The sequence below is a fragment of the Rhinoderma darwinii genome, chromosome 2 (assembly GCF_050947455.1).
Source record: "Rhinoderma darwinii isolate aRhiDar2 chromosome 2, aRhiDar2.hap1, whole genome shotgun sequence".
NCBI classification, from domain to species: Eukaryota; Metazoa; Chordata; class Amphibia; order Anura; family Rhinodermatidae; genus Rhinoderma; species Rhinoderma darwinii.
The window spans coordinates 323760107-323783483 of record NC_134688.1 but is presented as its reverse complement, the minus strand read 5'-3'; the positions used below and the strand labels follow the sequence as shown (position 1 = coordinate 323783483).

Genomic DNA, 23377 nt, shown 5'->3' with positions numbered 1-23377 from the left:
TACTGGTTCCTTACAGTGACCTTATTCAAGTTACGGTAGTTAATGCATGGCATAAGACCACCATCCTTCTTCCCTACGAAGAAGAAGCCAGCACCTACCGGAGAAGTCGAGGGGCGAATGTAACCCTTGGCCAGGCATTCCTGGATATACTCTCTCATGGCTTCACGTTCGGGACAAGAGAGATGAAATATCCTACCCTTAGGGAGCTTAGCTCCTAGTACCAAATCGATAGCGCAATCGTATTCTCTATGAGGAGGTAACACTTCGGAGGACTCCTTAGAGAAAACATCAGCGAAGTCCTGAACAAACTCAGGTAGCGTGTTCACCTCCTCAGGGGGAGAAATAGAATTAACAGAAAAACATGACGTCAAGCATTCATTACCCCATTTGGTAAGATCCCCAGTATTCCAGTCAAACGTGCGATTATGCAACTGCAACCAGGGAAGGCCTAAAACCAAATCGGACGATAATCCCTGCATCACCAGTACAGAGCACTGCTCCAAATGCATGGAGCCAACAAGGAGTTAAAAAACAGGGGTATGCTGTGTAAAATAACCATTAGCAAGAGGAGTGGAGTCGATACCCACTACCGGGACAGGTTTAGGCAAATCAATCAAAGGCATAGCTAGAGACATAGCAAATTCCACAGACATGATATTAGCAGAAGACCCTGAATCCACGAAGGCACTGCCGGTAGCAGACCTATCACCAAAAGAGACCTGAAAGGGAAGCAAGATTTTATTACGTTTCATATTTACGGGAAATACCTGTGCGCCCAAGTGACTTCCCCGATGATCACTTAGGCGTGGAAGTTTTCCGGCTGCTTATTCTTACGCCTAGGACAGGTGTTCACTTGATGCTTGTCATCCCCACAATAGAAGCAGAGACCATTCTTCCTGCGGAACTCTCTACGTTGTTGGGGGGACACGGAGGCCCCGAGTTGCATAGGTACCTCCGAGTCTTCCGTGGAAGAACGAAGCAACGGAACCTCGGGAGGCATCATGGGGAGTCAGAGGAGAAAACCCTTAAACATTCACGTTGTCGTTCCCTGAGACGTCGGTCAAGTCGTACCGCTAAAGCCATAACCTGATCTAGGGAGTCAGAAGAGGGATAGCTAACTAGCAGGTCTTTCAGGGCGTTCGACAGACCCAACCTAAACTGGCACCTTAAGGCAGGGTCATTCCACCGAGAAGCTACGCACCACTTCCTAATGTCAGAGCAATACTCCTCAACAGGTCTCTTACCCTGACGTAAGGTCACGAGCTGACTCTCGGCAAAGGCAGTCCTGTCAGTCTCGTCATAAATGAGTCCGAGAGCAGAAAAGAAAAGATCAACGGAGGAAAGTTCAGGGGCGTCAGGAGCCAAGGAGAAGGCCCATTCTTGGGGCCCTTCCTGCAGCCGGGACATAATTATACCCACCCGCTGGCTCTCAGAACCTGAGGAGTGGGGCTTTAAACTAAAATAGAGCCTGCAACTCTCCCGAAAGGAGAGAAAAGTCTTCCGGTCCCCTGAGAACCGGTCAGGCAACTTGAGGTGGGGTTCAAGAGGTGAGGTGAGGGGCACTACCATGGTAGCATCAGGCTGGTTGACCCTCTGAGCCAGGGCCTGCAGGGAGATACCCTGCATTTGCTGAACCAGGGTCTCAATGGGGTCCATAGTGGTGTGAGGGTCCAGGGTAGAGTAGGTATATGGGCTTGTGATTATGTAATGACAGGGATAGGGAAACAGACAAGTGAGCCCTAATCTACCCGCCACTCAGTCCCTGTCTACTTGCAATGACCCGCCCTAGGCGACGGGGTACTACTGGGCGACGGTCCCTACACTCAGTAAGTGCACGACAGACAACCAGACAAGGAAACACAGAACAAAGGGAAACGGGGCAGTTGCCCACGCAACACCGTGAGCAACAAGAGCAGTAAACGAGCCGAGTCAAACCAGGAAAGTACGAGGTACCAAACGCAGAGCAGAAGAGTAGTCAGTAAGCCAGGGTCAATACGAAGCAGGGACAAGTAGTTCAAAAAGCTGCAGCAGGGCCAGGAAACCAACAGAGAAGAATCACAAGCAAGGAGGAACAGGAAAGGCAGGTATAAATAGACAGAGGGCGGGAGCTAGCTCCGTCTGGCCAGGCTGTGATAGGCTCTCCCACTCCTAAGCCTGCCATCCTGAGTGGTGGAAGACGGAGTCAGTCTCACAGACATAGAAGCAGGTGCAGACTGATTACCTATGGGCGTGGATACAGAAGCTGTGCCTGGCAGATCCTTAACAACAGGTGTGATATTGTGGGCAAATGGGGAATCACCTATATAACTTATAGCTGATATAGGTGAGCAAATTAGAGAAGTAAAAAAAAAAAACAGCGTTATGTTTCCTTAAGTTTGAATTATTTTGACCTCTAAAAACGAGTAACAGTTTATCACATTATCTATAAGAAGCAGTTCAATGCATATCCCTACAGGGGTCTTCAACAGCTCTGATGGAGTCTGCATAAGTATGGCTGGTATGGTTGCCGGCTACACCCAGCTATGCCCCACCATAGTATATAAATGAGATAATGGCACGACATAGGATACAAGGAAATAAAAAGTATACAATAATAATACCAACATATCACGCAAACAGGCGATCCGCTTGAGGAAGAATCTGCGTCAACAGGATATTCTAGGTAAGTAGTTAAGTCCCGAGCGGCAAGGCAAACAGTATATCAAAATCACAGTAGCTGCAAAGGTATATACTCATCTGAAAGTCCCAAACGATATCCCGCAAGGGCAGACAATGTTGACATGGCGAACAAGGAGAACAGTCCCCCGCAGATCAGATGATGCAAAAAGTTAGCGGCGAGGAGAGCGACCTACAGAACTCAGCCACTCATCCGCCTCAGCCGGGTCAGTGAAGAAGATAGTCTTTTCTTGATGTACAACCCTCAATCTTGCCGGGAACGCCATAGAGTATGAAATCTGTAAGTCCCGAAGTCGCCTCTTGACCTGTACGAAAGAAGCCTTTGTTTTTTGCAAGGCAGCGGAAAAATATGTAAAGAGCAGTACAGTAGCATTCTGAAAACGAATCTCTCCATGTTTACGTGCAGCTTGCAAAATGGCGTCTCGATCTCTGCTGCTGAGAAGGCGGCCTAGCATGGGCCTCGGAGGAGCTCCAGGTGGTGGGGGCTTACCCGGCACGCGGTGCGCCCTTTCAATGGTACGGGAGGAGGATAATATGGCGTCAGGTAGTATTTCTTTAAACCAGGCCTCCATAAATGCACAAGGGTCTCGTCCTTCACTGCGCTCAGGTAGCCCCAAAATCCTTATATTATTGCGGCAAAGGCGATTTTCTAAGTCATCTGCTCGCTGCGCCCATTGACTAGCCACCCTATCCAACTGAATCAGCTTCGATGCCTGCGGAGCCACTCTATCCTCTAATCCAGATATTCTATTTTCTGTCTCTCTCACGCGTTCCCTCAAATTCTGCATATCCTGCCTGAGAAGACCCACATCTGTTTTTACCTCTGCAATCCTGCCAGTCAAGGATGATGTAGATAATTGTATCACGTCCAGTAATCTGGAAGACACTTGTGCCAAAGGGGGGAGGTTCAAGCTGTGAGGAAGGAGACGGTGTAGAGACAGAGGCGGCGACGCCATCTTGTGGAGCAGCACGCGCGTATTCTTTCAGCCGTTCAGCCGCCAAGGATTGCCTGTTACGGTTCATGACAGCGTGTCCTCGTCGGTGAGTATGTTGTCCGGGTCTGGGAGTACTTATAGCGGTATTTCAGCAGGATAATGGTAGGAAAGACTTAGCTGGGCCAGCAGATATTTTTAAGCCCTCCCCTTCCTGGTTTCCAAAAATTAGGGCCTTGATAATCGCCTCTTGAAACTGAAGAAATTGTTCTGCATATTATTTCTTCCCTTATGGGAGCCATAACTTTAATTATTTTTTCATACACGTAGTAGTTTGAGGGCTATTTTTTGTAGGATGAGCTGTCGTTTTATTCGTTTTTATTAGTGCAATTTTGGGGTACATGCGACTTTTTGATAACTTTTCATTCCATTTTTTGGGAGGCAAAGTGATAAAAAAGCAATTCCTGCATAGGTTTTTAGTTTTTTTTATTGTGGCGTTCCCCCTGTTGTATAAATTACATGTTGACTATTATGCGGGTCAGTATGTTTATGACTATACCAAATTTATATGGTTTTATATGTTTTACTACTTTTACACAATAAATGTTTTTTGTTTTTTAAAAAAATCATGTTTTTGGGTTGCAATGTTCTGAGAGCCATAACTTCTTTGCTATTTAGTCTGTGTGTGGACTTGTTTTTGTGGGACAAGCTGCGACTTCTTGATCACTTTTTATTCGAATTTTTGGAAGGCAAGGTTACCAAAAAACTGAAATTCTGCCTTTTTTTTTTTTCATGTTCACCGCGCTGGATAAATAACATAATATTTTTATAGTTCAGGCCGTAACAGATGCACCAATACTAAATATGTGTAGTTTACAATTTTATTTTTTTCCCAATTATAAAGGACTTGATAAGGAAAAAAGAACGTTGTTTTTTTTTGTTTTTTTATTTTGTAACTTTACATTTACATTAGATTTTTTTCCCCTTTTTTTTTTGTCTCACTATGGTACCTGAAGACCCAACTGTCTGATTGCTATTCTAATACATTGCACTACCCACGTAGTGCAATGCCTTAGAACAGTCAGTTTGACACTGAAGCAAGCCATTATTGGGCCTCCAGTTGCCATAGCAGCCATCGGCACCACTGCGATCGCGTTGCGGGGATGCCGATTGGCTACAAGCCACTTAGATGTCGCGGTCACTTTTGACTGCGGCATATAATGGGTTAATGGCGGAGATCTGAGCTAGCACTGCCTTTACAGCAAGGTGTCAGCTGACACCCGCGGCTGATGGCGCATACTTCGCTTGTGAGCCCACGCCATCTTCTTGTCGGAAGCGAAGGGGTGAAAACAGTTGCCAATCTTCCCAAGAATAGGCATCCCAACAAATTAATTCCAAGGTTAGATTGTGGGCTATATCACGTGACCTACAGGCCTCTGTAAGCACATTAAATGTCTATGTTACATAGTTAGTCGGTTGAAAAGTCCATCAGGTTCAACCAAAGGAAGGGAGAAAGGGAAGTAATGGTAGAAATGATAGGACTTTGTTTTACTCCTATTGATCGATAAGGTTTAAATATATATATATATATATATATATATATATATATATATATATATATATATATATATATAAATATTACCCATAAGTCATTAACCAATCTACCCTAAAAAGGAAAAATTCCCCGCTGATCCCAAGTGGCAATCTGCCTGGATCAACATTCAAACAAGAATTCTACACATTTATATAGGAGCTGATATATTATCCTTCTAGGAAATCATCTAAGCCTTTTTTAAAGCCATCTACTGTTCCTGCTGTGACCAGCTCCTGCGGTAGGCTATATTTTTCTGTAATATCTTGCTGGCCATAGAAGCAGCTGATTGACTTTGCATGCTGTTATTTAGTCTATGATTTACATGTACAACCAGATCCTTCTCAACAAGTGACTCTTAATCCCATCTTCCATATCATTAATAAATAAGTTGAATAATAGAGACACGCAGGACCCGCTGATACTGAACCCGTCAGTCCCGCGGACCTTATGGATTCAGGTCTTAGGGAACTATACAGCTGCTCTGTATACAGGATACAGAGCAGCTCTATCTCAAAAAGTAAAAAAAAATATTTTCATAAAAAATAATTTGAAAGTTGCACCAAGCACACTGACTGACATTTTTATTAAAAAATATATATAATTTTCGAAGGTGTACATAGCATTTGAGTCCCTTAAAATTTTTCTCTTGATGGATGTTAAGCTTACTGATCTGTAATTACCTGGGGAAGATCTAAATTCCTTTTTTAAAATAGGCCCTACATTTGCCCTGTGCCAGTCCCTTGGCACTATACAAGTCAATACTCAGAAAATCTCTGAATATTATGAACAGGGGGACAGAAATAACTGAACTAAGTTCATGACAGCACATTTGAAAAGGACTAAACAAGTATTGCTTTCATGAAATGGTGTCTAGGAACAAGCTGCTTCTCTCTAAAAAGAATGTGGCAGCAATCCGCAAAAGCTCTGGAACAATATCCTTTGGAGGAGATGTTTGCTCACCATGCATGGAACCATGTTTGGTGAAAATCAAACACAGCGTAGCACCCCAAAAACTTCAAACCTAGCATGGTGGTGAAGTGATGATTTGAGCTTGTCTTGCAGCCACATGACCTGGGAACTTTGCAGTCCTTGAGACAACAATGAACTCCACTTTATACCAGAATTTTCTTGAGGCAAATGTAAGGCCACTTTTTGCATCATGCAACAGGACAATAATGCCAAGCACGCCATCTAGTTAGATAGTTGATATCTAAATGACGAAGGAAGAAACTGGCTTAGGTAAAGTTTTGTTTGTGCCCCCACTCCCCGTTTGTAAATGTAATGTAGTGATGTTTAGTGACTTACTTGGTGCTGTATTACACGGACCGCTTCTCCTTTGTGGGCCGCTGTGGGTTCACATGTTATTCATTCTGAATACTTGTATACTGTAGCATCTACTGTAGGGACCGGACCAAAAGTCAGGCCCTCAATATTATTCTGTGAGAACCTTGATTTGGGCCTCATAGACTTGACATTCGGTTTCTACAGTAGACGCTGTAGGATCTGCGTTGTTAGGGTATGTGCACACGATAACGAGCATTACGTTTGAAATGACGGAGCTGTTTTCAGGAAAAAACAGCTCCTGCATTTCAGACGTAATTACTCGTAATCACGTTTTGCGAGGCGTCAATTACGGGCGTCATTTTGAGCTGTTCTTCATTGAATTCAATGAAAAACGGCTTAAATTACGTCCCAAGAAGTATCCTGCACATCTTTGACGAGGCAGTCATTTTACGAGGCTACAGTTGATTCTGCAGCAGCATCAGAGTTTGCAGGTAAGTAGCTACATCGACTTACCTGCAAACGCCGATGCTGCTGCAGAATCAAATGTAGCCTCTGGTGCCAATGTGTCCTCGCTCGTCCGACACGATGCAGGACCTGGGGCAGAAAGTGAGTGACGTCACAGTGTGATCTCTCGAGAACACGCTGTGTGTCTGTGCACTGCCAGAAGCTGGGCGTTGTGAAGAGAAGTGGATGATGCTGATTCGTCAGCATCATACGCTTCTATTCACAACATCCAGCTAGTAAAAGAAGTAAAAACGCCCAGATGTACATACACAATACACGCCCACTTGTGCATAACTTTAAACACGCCCAGTTGTACTTTAGAAAGCCTAATTTGCATAAATATAAAAATGGTCATAACTTGGCCAAAAATGCTCGTTTAAAAAAAACAAAAAACGTTACTCTTATCTACATTGCAGCGCCGATCTGCTGCAATAGGAGATAGGGGTTGCAAAATCTGGTGACAGAGCCTCTTTAACAGCTATGGTGTCTTCTATACACTGCACACAGAGAAGAGGAGAATCCTGCTCTCCCATCTCTAGCTATCCAATATACATGGACAAAAGTATTGAGACATACTAATTAATTAATAAATTCAGGTGTTTCATTCAGTCCCATTACCACCGGTATATAAAATCAAGCACCTAGCCATACACTCTGCCTATACATACATTTATGAAACAATGGGTCATTCTAAAGTGTTTACTAAATGCAAGTGTGATACTGTAATAGGATGCCACTGTTGCAGCAAATCAGCTGGTGACATTTCTTCCTTCCTAGATATTCCATGATTAACTGTGAGTGGTATTAATGCAAAGCAGAAGCTTTTAGGAACAACAGAAACTCAGCCACAAAGTGGCTGACCACTTAAAGTTACAGAGCGGGTTCACCTACAGCTGGGGCGCAAAGTGCATGAAAGTCCCCATACTCTGCTGATTAATATCCGCACAAAAACTGCGCTGGAAGCTTCATGGCATGGGTTTCCATGGCCGAGGAGCTGCATGCAAGCCTTACATCACCAAGCACAATGCCAAGCGTCGGATGGAGTGGTGTAAAGCACGCCGCCACTAGACTCTGGAGCACTGTAAAGTTGATCTATAAAGTGATGATTCACACTTCTTAGCTGGTAGTCTGGGTTTTGCGAATGCCAGGAGAATGTTACCTGCTGATTGCATTGTGCCAACTGTATAGTTTGGTGAAGGAGGGATAATGTGTGGTTGTTTTTCAGGCATTGGCTTAGGCCCCTTCGTTCCAGTGAAGGGAAATCTTAACGCTTCAGCATACCAAGACATATTCGGAAACATTTTATTATTTAAACTTTGTGGCTACAGTTTGGCGAAAGCCCTTTTCTCTTCCAGCATGACTGTACAGTAAGGTCCATAAAGGTGTGGTTGGGAGAGTTTGTGTGGAAGAACTTGACTGGTCCACACAGAGCCCTGACCTCAACCCCATCGAACACCCTCTCGTCCAACATCAGTTTCTGATGTCACAAATGCTCTTCTGGATGAATTTGCTAAATTACCCACATACACGCTCAAAAATCTTGTACAAAGCCTTCCCAGAAGAGTGGAAACTGTTTTATCTGCAAAAGGGGGACCAACTCAATATCAATGGCTATGGATTTAAAATGGGATGTCATAAATGTTTCTGTAGGTGTAAAGTGTAGGTTTCCCAATACTTTTGTCTATATTGTTTATAAAGAAGCAGCAGCAGCAGCAGCATGGATGAGATAATGAGCAGTAGTAATGAGCAGTGTAGCTGAGAATCCAGCACTGGGGTGAGAATTAACAGTTACCAGGAAGCTGCAGCACATCTGTGTGTATCTTTCCCACTCGGTTCCAGCTCCCCCTCCCCTTTTTACAGACTTGTATTGGCAGTGTGTCTGTTCGTCTCTTCCTTCTCCTGCTTGTCCTCCCCTCTCCATAGACTTGTATGGGCACCATGTCTGCGTCTGAGTCTCTCACTGCTTCCTCCTCCTGCTTTCGCCTTATCTCTCCATAGACTTGTATGGGCAGGCTGTAAAAAAAAGACACTCTCCCACTTCATGCAGTCTGTCTGCTCTGCTCTGTAACTAGGAATGGATTTAGTTTGACAACAGGAGGTGGACAGCAGATTTTAGGAAGGGAGATGCCTAGTGTCAGTAACTTCACACAGAATTTGCATGGACAAAACAACTAAATTTTAACAGTAAGTAAACCTATATCAGGTATACTATTAGATTAGCATAAGTTGTTTGAAAAGTTAGTCTCCATTTAAGTACTGGGCCTCCATCTTCTTTCACCATTTCAGAAATTCACCTCCTAAAAACGTGTCTATATTAACTGGTTCCCGACCGCTGGCTGTGTTTTTACGGCCAGCGGTCAGGGTCCTTAAAACCCGAGCCATAGACTTTTTACGGCTCGGGTTTTAACTTGCTGCCCGCGCAATCGGGCAGCTGAATGTCGGGTCTCCGGCTTTCCGTGACTGCCGGGGACCCTGAGGAGAGGATAGAAGCAGCTTTCGCTGCTTCTGTCTTCTCTGATGACTTGTACACATCGCTCAATGAACGCTGTGTATGGGAATAGAGACAGCAGCAGCGGCGCTGTCACTATTCCTCCCGGTGATCATTTGACTGGTCACATGATCGCCGGGTGCCGTTACTGACAGACTTCTGCTGGGTCTTACAAGACCCAGCACAGCCCTATTAGTGACAATCGTCACTATAAGAGAGCTGATTTCCCCTTTAACTTGGGCTGCTGTGCAGCCCCAGTTACAGTGGAAAAGCATGGTGTAAAAGAAAGAAAAAAATATATATAACGTTCCCCAAAGGTCTTTTTTGACCTTTGAGGGACAGACCATAGTAATAAAAAAATAGTAAAGTGCAATTTTTTTTTATAATAAATACACATAAAATACCTGCGCCAAAAAAAAAACGTTCCCCCCCCCAGCCAATCGTTTTTGTAATGCTAGCGCTGACCCAATTACCCTCATATAGACATGTAATATATTAAAATTTACGGTAGACAATGACGATCACAAATAAAAGATCTATTTTAGTGTAAAACTATGTTATTACCAAAAAAAATAGCTGAAACGTAAAAAAGCTTATTTTTTTTACAATTATTTTCAAACTTTATGAATAAAAATTCTAAAATAGCAAAAAAGGTGTGTATAAAAACAATAAAAAAAGAAACCTGCATTGTCTACGGAAAAAAACGTCGCAAAAATCACGTAGTTAGCACAACAAATAAAAAAGTTATAGCCATTTAACTAACACGTGCTAAAAAGGGCTATACGGTGTCTGGTCCTGAAGGCTCAAAATAGCCCGGTCCTGAACTGGTTAAGAACCCTCACTTGTCTAATTTCTCTCCGATATTCCTCCCTTAACAATGCTCACTCCCAAACTCACTACCCATACATCTGTGCCTGGTAGAAAGATGTAGCATTGAACACAAAGGCATCTGACAGGGATAGCATCTGGGTGACCATCTCAAAATATTTGGTCAATGTTGTTTCATTGAAGTTTGTTTACAAAGGTTTTTATGCATATAAAGTGCAGCCGTGTGATTCTACATTTTCCTTGCAGCAGTCGCTGCAGGGAAAATGCCCATCTGGCCGCGGCTTCCCCTGGCAAAATAAGCTGTTTGCTAGGAGTGGAACCAAAGGTAACCAGTTGATAGTCCCAGCAGCCGCATTTTGAAAACGGTTGTCTCTGATAAGACAACCCCTTTTAACATACTTTATCTGCTTTTGCAGACAGAGCAGTTGAGAATTCTCCTGTTCCTGCCAGTTATTTTCACAGTTCGATACAGAATTGTAAAAGGGGGAGGATTTAAAGAGGCTCTGTCACCACATTATAAGTGCCCTGTCTCCTACATAAGGAGATCGGCGCTGTAATGTAGGTGACAGTAATGCTTTTTATTTAAAAAAACGATCTATTTTCACAACGTTAGGAGAGATTTTGGTTTATGCTAATGAGCTTTCTTAATGCCCAAGTGGGCGTACTTTTACTTTCGACCAAGTGGGCGTTGTACAGAGGAGTGCATGACGCTGACCAATCGGCATCATGCACTTCTCTCCATTCATTTACACTGCACTAGCGATATAGTTATATCACTATGTGCAGGTACATACACAGACCCTAACATTACTACAGTGTCCTGATAATGAATACACATGACCATCCAGCCTGGATGTCATGTGTATTCAGAATCCTGACACTTCTGACTCTTTTTTTGTGAGATTCCGGCAAGTGAAACCAAATCTCGTTTAGCTCCGTAATCTCGCGAGATTTGGTTTCACTTGCCGGAATCTCACAAAAAAGAGTCAGAAGTGTCAGGATTCTGAGTACACACTACGTCCAGGCTGGATGGTCATGTGTATTCATTATCAGGACACTGTAGTAATGTTAGGGCTTGTGTATGAGGCTTCACATAGTGATATAACTATATCGCTAGTGCAGTGTAAATGAATGGAGAGGAGTGCATGATGCCGATTGGTCAGCGTCATGCACTCCTCTGTACAACGCCCACTTGGTCGAAAGTAAAAGTACGCCCACTTGGGCATTAAGAAAGCTCATTAGCATAAACCAAAATCGCTCCTAACGTTGTGAAAAAAGATCGTTTTTTTAAATAAAAAGCAATACTGTCACCTACATTACAGCGCCCATCTCCTTATGTAGGAGACAGGGCACTTATAATGTGGTGACAGAGCCTCTTTAAATGGCTCATCTCCTTGGACTATAAGATTTTTTTTATATATTTCTTAGTTTTAATTGCAATATTCTTTTCTTCATACATTTTCTATGGTTAATATTCCTTTAATCCCTTCCGGACCACCCCACATAGATTAAAGGGCTGCAGCACTGGTCCTTGTGCCTGCAGCCCGTTAATCTACGTGTACTCCTAATAGAGCACGCAGGTATTCCCCGCAGCCCGGCATCTTCCAGTACAGGCTGCTACTAGCAGCCTTAGTACTGGGGGAAAATATCAGGTTGGATCATAGCGACTACCGCATTTAAGTTGCTGTAACAACATCGGCACCACGCGGCGCTATTGCAAAAAAAAAATGTACAAAAATATAAAAGTAAAAGTTGAAAGTAATACAATTAAAAATCGCCCTTTTTCCCTTATAATGTACTTTATTATTAGAAAAAAATGACAAAAATAAATAAACTATGCATAATTGGTATCGCCGCGTCTGTAACGGCCTGAACTATAAAAATAAATTGTAAATTATCCCGCACGGTGAACTCCATAAAAAAACAATACCAGAATCAGAAAAAAATGTAATATCTAGTAATCAAAAAGTTGTATGTACCCAAAAATTTGTTCCAATAAATACTACAGTTTGTTCCAGAAAAAACAAGCCCTCACACGGCTTTCTTGATGGAAAAATAAGAAAGTTATGGCGACACAAAAACGAAATTATGTTTTTTAAAACCATGATTTTATCGTGCAAACACCGTAAAACATAAAAAAAAACTATCTACCTATGGTATCGCTGTAATCGTATTGACCCACAGAATAAATTAAATGTCATTTATAATGCACAGTGAACGCTGTAAAAAAAAAAAAATAGAATAAAATCCATAGAAGTTTTCATCGCCTAATTACACTAAGGGTATGTTCACACGAGGGCGTCCGTTACGGCTGAAATTACGGGGATGTTTCAGCCTGAAAACATCCCCGTAATTTCAGCCGTACCGGCATGTGCAGACGCTTGAACGCCGCGTCAATTACGGGCGTAATTGGCGCTGCTATTCATTGGAGTCAATGAATAACGGCTCCAATTACGGCCAAAGAAGTGACAGGTCACTTCTTTGACGCGGGCGTCTATTTACGCGCCATCATTTGACAGCGGCGCGTAAATATACGCCTCGTGTGAACAGACAAACGTCTGCCCATTGCTTTCAATGGGCAGATGTTTGTCAGCGCTATTGAGGCGCTATTTTCGGGCGTAATTCGTGGCAATAACGCCCGATTTACGTCCGTAAATAGGCCGTGTGAACATACCCTAAATTCAGCAAAAAACCTGTGGGATCAAAATGCTCACTATGCCCCTATAAATAATTTTTGGGGCTGTAGTTTCCCAAATGGGGTCACTTCTGGGGGTGTCCACGGTTTTGGTCCCTCAGAGGCTTTGCAAATGCGACACCCAAAAACCAATCTTGAGCTCCAAAAGCCAACTAGCGCTCTTTCCCTTCTGAGCCCTGCCGTTTATTACCATGCCGTAATCAGGAGAAATTGCTTTATAAATCTTGGAGTGCTTTTTCTTCTTTATTCCTTGTAAAAATTGATAATTTCTAAGTGTTATTGGAAAAAAATTTAGATTTTCATTTTTACGGTCTAATTCCACTAAATTCAGCAAAAAATATGTGGGGTTAAAATGCTCCTTATACCACTCTATAAATTCTGTGAGCGGTGTAATTTGGCAAATGTGGTCTTTTTTTTTTTTTTTTTACAGTTTTGGCCCCAAAAGACCTCTTCAAACCTGACATGGTGCCTGAAATATATTCTAATAAAAATGAGTCCCCAAAATCCACTAGGTCCTCCTTTGCTTCTGAGGCCTGTGCTTCAGTCCAGTAGCAGACTAGGGCCACATGTAGGATATTTCTAAAAACTGCAGAATTTGGACAATAAATATTGAGTTGCGTTTCTCGGGTAAAACTTTCTGTTACAGAAAAAAAAAAAAATTTTTTTTAAAAAAAAGTGTTAAAAAACTTTCTAAAGTTTCTGTTTTGAAAATTTTGATTGGTGCTGTTTTAAAATTGGGTGACTTATGGGGGTTTCTAATATATAAGGCCCTCAAAGCCACTTCAAAACTGAACTGGCACCTTTAAAAATAGGTTTTGGAAAAGTTCTAAGCCTTGTAACGTCATAGATTAATAAAAGGATGTTCAAAGAACGATGTCAACATAAGGTAGTTAATTGTAAATGTTAATTAGTAAATATTTTGTGTGGTATTGCTATCTGTTTTACAAGCAGATACATTTAAATTTAGAAAAATGCAAATTTTTGCAAATTTTCTCTGAAGTTTGGTGTTTTTCTCAAACTAATGCTGAATTTATTGATCAAATTTTTCCACTAAGATAAAGTACAATATGTCACAAGAAAAAAAATCTCCATTTCCAAGTTATTACCACATAAAGTGACACATGTCAGATTTGAAAAAAATCGGCTGCCTCCACAAGGCCAAGGGGTTAAGAGTTTTCTGATATGCACCTGAATTTACATTTGAATTGCCAGGCATGCCATACATTCCATCTGAGAAAGGCACATTAACAATATGCCAAAACACAGTCTTTTCTCATTTTTTTCAATTTCCAATTTCTTGATTTTCTACAGCTGGGGGGCTTATGAGCAATTGTCTCATACTGTGCAATAAAAAATATTAAATATTTTTTCAAAACGTTTCTAAATGGCACATTGATCTGTCCACTATTTTATGACCATGCTCAGCTTATGATCTTATACACTTACCCCTCCATAATGTTATGGCACCATTATCACATATTGCAGTGGACCATATACACAGCTACATACTTACAATAAGTTTGAATTTGCATATCTGGATGTATCAACAACACATGACCTAAACGCTTTGATAAATCACCACCTGGTTATGAAATATCATCAGTTATATCTAGCTAGAAACAACACATCCATAGAATAAACTAGGCAAGCGTCTTTCGTCTGAGTTTTTAATCACAAGAAAAACAGGTATCTTTTTGGGTTAAAGATTGTCATTTCTTAATACTAGGACTCTGAGCTTTTTGAACTGAGGGAAACTATTGATTTACTTAAAACAAAGAACTCTGAAGCACAAGCTGTTATTCAAGGAGCTCTTAATCCTCATGATCCTGCACCAAGGGGTAAGTTAAAACTACTCTGTGTAGTTTCTAAAAATGTAAATTTTTCTATAAATCTAATTATTAACCAAACTGTAAAATACATATGTATATAATGCATGTACAGCTTCGCATAAACCTAAATATGAACAAAGTTCCAGAAAATAACCATCTGAGTAACTTAAAATTTTATCACATATATGTTATCAATAAAATGCCAAACTGAATACTCATACCTCTATGTTAGCATGAGCAATGATATAAATGAGAGAAAATCAAAGAAAGATAAGATGAGGAGGCATAACTCCTGTGTTTTGCACAGCTCTTTCATTCCATTTATAAGAAATTAGTCAAGTATCATGCTCTCTATCATCTAGAGCCCACGCACTATAGGTTGTGCAAGTTTTTTAGTTATCAAACATTTAGGCCCCATGCACACGAACGTGCTTTTGAGGCCACAATTCCCCCGAAAATCCACGTGAGAATTGCGGCCCCATTCATTCCTATGGGGCCATGCGCACGACCGTGGTTTTCACGGTCCGTGCATGTCCCCGGAGCCCAGACCGCAGAAAGAACGGGCAAGCCTTATTACGGCCGTGTTCTGCAGTCCGGGCTCTTTGAAAATCATGACTGCGGCCATGTGCATAGCCTGTGATTTGCGGGCGGCTCGCGGCTGTCACTCCGTGGCCGTCCGACCCGGAAATCACGGCCATGCACATGGCTACGGTCGTGTGCATGAGGCCTTAAAGTCCAGAAAAGGAAAAGATACATTGAAAAAGGGGAAAGTATGTTAAAAGAAAACCCTACTCCACATTTTCATAATTTCTCCACACTCCCTTCCCTATGTCTTAAATATGGTGACCAGACCTTATCAAATAGTTGAAGCTTATTATTTAAAAACTTTGTGATCATCTACCACACTTCACGATAGTTGTTTTTTTCACCAAATCAAACAACAGGACTGTTCCAAGAATGTGCTACGGTTATTTTAGAAGAGTTATTTTAGTAGCTAAGAAAATATACAATATTAACCTACGACTCATTAGTGAATGACCTCATTTAGTAAAACCTGTGCAGGTATCTACTGCAAGTTATGTAATGTGACAATGGAGATTAAATTATAGACACTGTACCGAAAGAGAAGCGTATATGACTGTGGATAAATCAAACTAAGACCTAATGGGACCAAATCAGATGTAATCGACACTTTAGAAGCGCTAAAAGCCGTTGTGTGCCAATCTTGCAATTCCATCTACTGTTGCATATCATGTACCCATTTATTCTTATAGAATATAGCTTCTTAGACAGAAACACCAGAAGTTACGCAGTGAAGAAATTTGACCCTTAACACCTTAAAGAGGCTCTGTCACCAGATTTTGCAACCCCTATCTCCTATTGCAGCAGATCGGCGCTGCAATGTAGATAAGAGTAACGTTTTTTTTTTTTTAAAAACGAGCATTTTTGGCCAAGTTATGACCATTTTTATATTTATGCAAATAAGGCTTTCTAAAGTACAACTGGGCGTGTTTAAAGTTAAAGTACAACTGGGCGTGTATGTACATCTGGGCGTTTTTACTTTTTTTACTAGCTGGGCGTTGTGAATAGAAGTGTATGATGCTGACGAATCAGCATCATCCACTTCTCTTCGTCAACACACAGCTTCTGGCAGTGCACAGACACACAGCGTGTTCTCCAGAGATCACGCTGTGACGTCACTTCCTGCCCCAGGTCCTGCATCGTGTCGGACGAGCGAGGACACCGGCACCAGGCGACAGAGGCTACATCGACTTACCTGCAAACGCCGATGCTGCTGCAGAATCAACTGTATCCTCTGTCGCCTGGTGCCGATGTGTCCTCGCTCGTCCAACATGATGCAGGACCTGGGGCAGGAAGTGACGTCACAGTGTGATCTCTCGAGAACACGCTGTGTGTCTGTGCACTGCCAGAAGCTGTGTGTTGACGAAGAGAAGTGGATGATGCTGATTCGTCAGCATCATACACTTCTATTCACAACGCCCAGCTAGTAAAAAAGTAAAAACGCCCAGATGTACATACACAATACACGCCCAGTTGTACTTTAACTTTAAACACGCCCAGTTGTACTTTAGAAAGCCTCATTTGCATAAATATAAAAATGGTCATAACTTGGCCAAAAATGCTAGTTTTTAAAAAAAACAAAACGTTACTCTTATCTACATTGCAGCGCCGATCTGCTGCAATAGGAGATAGGGGTTGCAAAATCTGGTGACAGAGCTTCTTTAAGAAGTGGCAAGAATTGTGCCTCATTTCTTTAAAGGAAAATAGGAGTGAAAGCATCCTTACTCAAAAAAGTTTCTTTATTGACAAAGACCCTGCTACCATTTTGGGTCAATACGTTGCTGCTGTCTACCTGGATGCATTTATTGACACACAAAAAAAAAATGTTTGAGTAAAGAGGCTGTCGCTACTGTTTTCTTTAGGATTCCATGGTGGGAATTAAGATCCATCCGATTTCAGCGTTCAGGCATTCTATGGATCATATGGTCTGGTGCTGTCTCAACTTTTGCCATTTCTTTAAAGGCACTTACCTCTTAATAAATCTGGTGTATTTGGAATTGTCTGACTATTTGGTATGAGCTATGAGCAGCCATTCTTTTACATTTTTATATTTGATAAATGTGTCCGAAATTATATTTATCAATTGACTACACACACGTGCTCTTTTTATTTATTCTTTTAAGTGTAAAGACAAATGTTGCCAATTTTGACACAATTTTAGATGCAATTTTGTAACCTGTGCAATTTCTGCTACAAATCAGGTATAAACGGAATAATGAATGCAGGCCATAGCCTATAATGACATGCAAATAATGTGATCAGTCTCTGTGGATTTAAGGTTTTGAAAAATGTCCATGTTTTATGATTTTAATTGCAAGATTTATTTTTTCTGTAATGTTACATTATATTACTAATACACATTTTTATTGTATTGTGGCTTCTAATGCTAAAATACGTGCTACACTTGTTATTCACTTCTTTCTATTTATTAATTAATTTGATTTTTATTCTCTCTATTTATTCAATTGATTTTTATTCTGTTATTTTAGAGTTGCGGATTAGGCGTCAAAATTCATCGGATAGCATTTCTAGCTTAAATAGCATATCAAGTCACTGTAGTGCAGGGAGTGTCAAAGATAGTGACAGCAAAAAGAAGAAGAAGAAGAGTTGGGTAAGTAGTATCTTTAATTTCTTTCACTTTCATAAACCCATACCACCCCTTTTTAGTATGATTAATAATAGAGGACCATTAAGACCACTGTTTATTTCAGTTCCTGAACTGTTGTGTATGTTTTTATTCACCTTCCTGACCTTAAAAATGGAGGGAAACTTCCCTTGAAGCTGCAATCGTGTACATCCTTTACCAATAGTTTTTGTTCTGTATTTTATATAGCTAATATGAAGTCTCTATCACTGAGATCACTCCAAATTATACGAAGTATATACATTTGTACACTATTTAAAATCCACGATAATCAAAATACATTTCCAAATACAAATGAATATAAATCTTAGAACTTTATTTCCAGATAAAGAGAACTATAAGGGCATGCCCAGACGTGGAGGAATTCTACCGCAACTGTCCGCATCAATGCCACACAGAATCTGCGTTGCAGTTTCTGTTGCGGATCTGCCCGAAATAGGCATTAAATTGATGCGGACTAGCCGCTGCGTATTGAGGTGAAAGTACTTCCCTTCTCTCTATCAGTGCAGGATAGAGAGAAGGGACAGCACTTTCCCTAGTGAAAGTAAAAGAATTTCATAATTACCGGCCGTTGTCTTGGTGACGCGTCCCTCTTTCGGCATCCAGCCCAACCTCCCTGGATGATGCGGCAGTCCATGTGACCGCTGCAGCCTGTGATTGGCTGCAGCCGTCACTTAGACTGAAACGTCATCCTGGGAAACCGGACTGGAGGAAGAAGCAGGGAGTTCTCGGTAAGTATGAACTTCTATTTTTTTTACAGGTTGCTGTATATTGTGATCGGTAGTCACTGTCCAGGGTGCAGAAACAGTTACTGCCGATCGCTTAACTCTTTCAGCACCCTGGACAGTGACTATTTACTGACGTCGCCTAGCGACACTCCCGTAATTATGGGTACACACACGTAGTCACCCGTAATTATGGGTGCACACACGTAGTCACCCGTAATTACGAGAGCCCCATTGACTTCCTCAGTCTGGCTGTAGACCTAGAAATACACATAGGTCCAACCAGAATGAAGAAATGTCATATTAAAAAACCAATACGCTCAGCAGCACACATAACATCTACATTACATCTGCGGACTTCATTGCAGAAGTTTGAATCTCCATTGAAGTCAATGGAGAAATTCCGCAATGAGTCCGCAACCTGTCCGCCACACGTCCGCAACAACCATTGTATGCTGTGGACACCAAATTCCGCACCGTAGCCTATGCTCCGCAGCGGAATTGTCCGCAACGTGCAAAGGAACCCTACTAAAAAGCTGTGGAAGGCAATGGAGAAACGGGTCAGCTGCGGATTTCCGCTGCGGAATTCCAGAGCAATTCCGCCACTTCTGGCCATGCCCTATAGGCTGGGTTCACACAGAGTTTTTTGCAGTCAGAAATTCTGCCTCAAAATTCTGTTTGGAAGATGTCAGAGGCGTAAACGCCCGAAGATAGGTAATGTCCCTTCTTTTTTCCGCGAGCCGGTTTTGCCATTCAATGGGAGGCATTTTCTGACATTTTATGGCGCGTTTTCCGACGCGGTTTCCGCGTCAAAAAACATGTAAAAAAACTCTGTGTGAACTGGCCCTAAGGGTAAGTTCACACGTAGTGTAAACACTGCAGAATTTCCATCAGGATTTCCTGCGTGTAAATTCTGCTGCGTTTTTACAACATTAATTGACATGCTGCTATTAAAAATCCATACAGCAAGTACATTTGTGCATGTCTCCTCTGTGTTGTTTTGTTTTGTTTTTTTGCAGCGTGTGGATGAGATTTGTTGAAATTTCATTTTGCTGCTACTGTAAATCCTGCAGAATTTCCATGCGAAAAATCCCGATGGAAATACTGCAGTGTTTACGCTACATGTGAATTTACCCTGAAAGTGGTAATTTCCCTTGTGTGAGAGGGATGCTGTGCTTGCAGTCCGCAATGGCAGCAGTGTGAAGTCATTTCTGCACCAGAGAGAAACAGACTGTGATGATGATCCTATATTGTGTGAATGTTCTGCCATAGAAGGTATATTGGTGGTATTGTTTTTTTGTGTAGTTTTCCTTACATTAACAGAGATAAACTGACAAACAGAATATGTTAGCAGTATATAGTAGAAATATTACTAATACACTGTAGTTGATATTACTATTATATTATAAATATTACTTGATAAATTAAAGAAAACAATTGTAATATTGTCTTAAATATAGTGGGTAGAAAATATCCAGCATGTTTGTGGTACATTTGATGTATCTAATATGCAATTCAACTTGGTGAGCATCTTCGTACATCTGAATTACTGTGCAGAAATCTGTTTACTAATATCCAGTAAAAATGGCTATTAAAAAGGCTCTGTCACCAGTTCATAACTGCCTAATCTAAAAGTCGCTTTAATGTAGATAAATGTGTTGTTTTTTTTTAAAAAAACTTTTATTTTTGACAAAGTTATGAGCATTTTAAGTGTTATGTAAATTTGTTCTTAATGCCCAAGTGGGCGTTTTTTTACTTTTACCAAGTGGGCGTTGTAAAGAGAAGTGTATGACGCTGACCAATCAGCATCATACACTTCTCTTCATTCATGTTCATCTGTACTCACAGCACAGCGTGACCTCGCAAGATTACGCTGTGCTGTCACTTACTCCCACATTAACTTTACCGCAGTGTCCTGGAGAATGATAAGACATCGCCTCCTAGCAGAAGGCAATGTATTTTCATTCTCCCAACACTTCAGTAAAGTTACTGTGGGCTTAAGTGACAGTGCAGCGTGATCTCGCGAGGTCACACTGTGCTGTGAGCACAGCTGAACATGAATGAAGAGAAGTGTATGACGCTGATTGGTCAGCGTCATACACTTCTCTTTACAACTCCCACTTGTGCATTAAGAACAAATTTACATAACACTTGAAATGCTCATAACTTTGTCAAAAATATATATTTAAAAAACAAAACAAAAAAACAACACATTACTTATCTACATTAAAGCACCTTTAAGATTAGGTAGAAAATAGGGCTGTTATAAACTGGTGACAGAGCCTCTTTAACCCGTTAGTGACCGGCCCATCGTCTTTTTACGTCGGTCACTAACGGGCCTTATTCCGATGCCATAGACTTTTTACGTCGTGGCATCGGAATAAGTAAACAGAGCAGGGAGCTGTCAAATCTCCCTGCTCTCAGCTGCCAGATTAGTATCGATCTCACCCGTTTAACCCCTCAGATGCGGTGCTCAATCTGAGCTCCCTCTCTCTCCCACCCGGCGAGTGTCAGTGTCTTCTATGGCAGCCGGGGGCCTAATAAAGGCCCCCAGGTCTGCCTGTCATGAATGCCTGCTAGATCATGCCTCTGGCATGACCTAGCAGATGCCTGTCCGTTTTAAACGGACAGGCATGATACACTGCAATACAGAAGTATTGCAGTGTATTATAATAGCGATCGCAGAATCGCATATTAAAGTCCCCTAGAGGGACTGGTAAAAAAGTAAAAAAAAAAGTTTAATAAAGATAATTAAAAAAAAATGTGAAAAAAAAATGAAAAACCCACTTTTTCCCCTTACAAACTGCTTTAGTATTAAAAAAACAAAATAAAGTTAAAAAGTTACACATATTTGGTATCGCCGCGTCCGTAACGACCCCGACTATAAAGCTATTACATTACTTAACCCGCACGGTGAACGCCGTAAAAAATTAAATAAAAAAAGTTGGAAAAATTGCTGTTTTCTGTGAGTTCTGACTTTAAAAAAATGTGATTAAAAAGTGATCAAAAAGTCGCATCTACTCAAAAATGGTACCAATAAAAACTACAAGTCGTCCCGCAAAAAAAAAGCCGTCATACAACCGCATCGGCGAAAAAATAAAAACGTTACGGCTCCTCAAATATGGAGACACAAAAACAAATAATTTTGAAAAAAAAGCGTTTTTACTGTGTAAAAGTAGTAAAACATACAAAAACTATACAAATTTGTTATCGTTGCAATCGTAACAACCCGCTGAATAAAGTTATTGTGTTATTTATAGCACACGGTAAACGGCGTAGATTTAGGACGCAAAAAAGGGTGGCGAAATTTCAGATTTTTTTCTATTCCCCCCCCCAAAAAAAGTTAATAAAAGTTAATCAATAAATAATATGTACCTCAAAATGGTGCTATTAAAAAATACAACTTGTCCCGCAAAAAACAAGACATTATACAGCTATGTCGACGCAAAAATAAAAACGTTATAGCTCTTGGAATGCGACGATGGAAAAACTTAAAAACAAGTTTGGTTCATTAACGTCTAAAATAGGCTGGTCATTAAGGGGTCAAGTACATGTTAGAAAATGTTTTTCAGGACCAGAAAAACTGTCAAAAAAGCATTCTTTATTTTGTGTCTCTACTGCCAATTTAACCCTATTATTCCTCCAATATCATGGAGCAACCCCTTTCTATGTTCTCTATTAGTGTCAATGAAAAATATACACTCCTCAATATTAAAATTGCAACACAAAGAAGGGCAAGCTGTAATGTTATTCTAATCGAGAAATTAGCAGGTGTCGCTAAGATCAGCTAATGATTCAATTTTTAAGCACTTAGTTCCAATCTGTGGCATATGGGTGGGGCATAAGAGCCAGATTGAAAATAAAGGTTTTTTTATCCATGCGAAACCTCAAAAATCAAGGGGTGTGGGATGATTTTGCGATGCCTCCTATTCATCGACGTGCAAGTTATCACCACTTGTCGCAAACTGAGAGGGACAGAATCCTTGAACTGAGAGACCTTAGTTTATCACTCGCCTAGGCCGAGATGTCAGCACTGTTTAACGTTTCTTGTCCTGGGGGTTGGGAGAGCAACAACAAATGGGAATAACAACAAGAGGTGTGTGTAGGCGAAACCCCTGCACAAACGGATCATCTGATTGGAAGAATGGCGCGTAAGGATGCATTCTGTACTGCAAGTAAAATTGGATGTCACATCTCAAGCCTAGGGCGGCAACCAGTATCGACACAACCATCAAAAGGCGTTTGCACAATATTGGGCTACGAGACAGACGTCCAGCTACAGGTGTTCCATTGACCACCCGCCACCGTTCTCAAAGGCTATTATGGTTTACAGCAAGACGGCAATGGAGGCTGGAATGGAGGTCTATCCTATTCAGCGATTAGTCCTGCTTTTGTCTCGGACACAACGATAGTCGGAGATTGGTCTGGAGACCACGTGGGCAAAACCATGAAGAGGCCCTCACAAGGGAACGTCACACCAGTCCTACTCCCGGGATTATGTTGTGGGGTGGCAAAATGTACAGCCGGACCCCCTCTAGTCTTCATTTCAAGTACACTAACAGCTTGCCAATATATTGATTTGGTTGTAAGAAACAG

At 41.3% G+C, this 23377-nt stretch overlaps 1 protein-coding gene across 7 annotated transcripts in view; it reads left to right on the top strand.

Annotated features, from left to right (window-relative positions):
• The window catches only part of NAV1 (neuron navigator 1), a 735938-nt gene that overhangs the window by 494613 nt on the left and 217948 nt on the right, over positions 1-23377 (top strand). For all 7 annotated transcript variants that reach the window (XM_075853621.1, XM_075853615.1, XM_075853622.1 and 4 more), the window contains 2 exons: positions 14728-14839; positions 17902-18023. In XM_075853621.1, coding sequence (XP_075709736.1) covers positions 14728-14839; positions 17902-18023 — 234 coding nt within the window. The remainder of the gene's footprint in view (positions 1-14727; positions 14840-17901; positions 18024-23377) is intronic.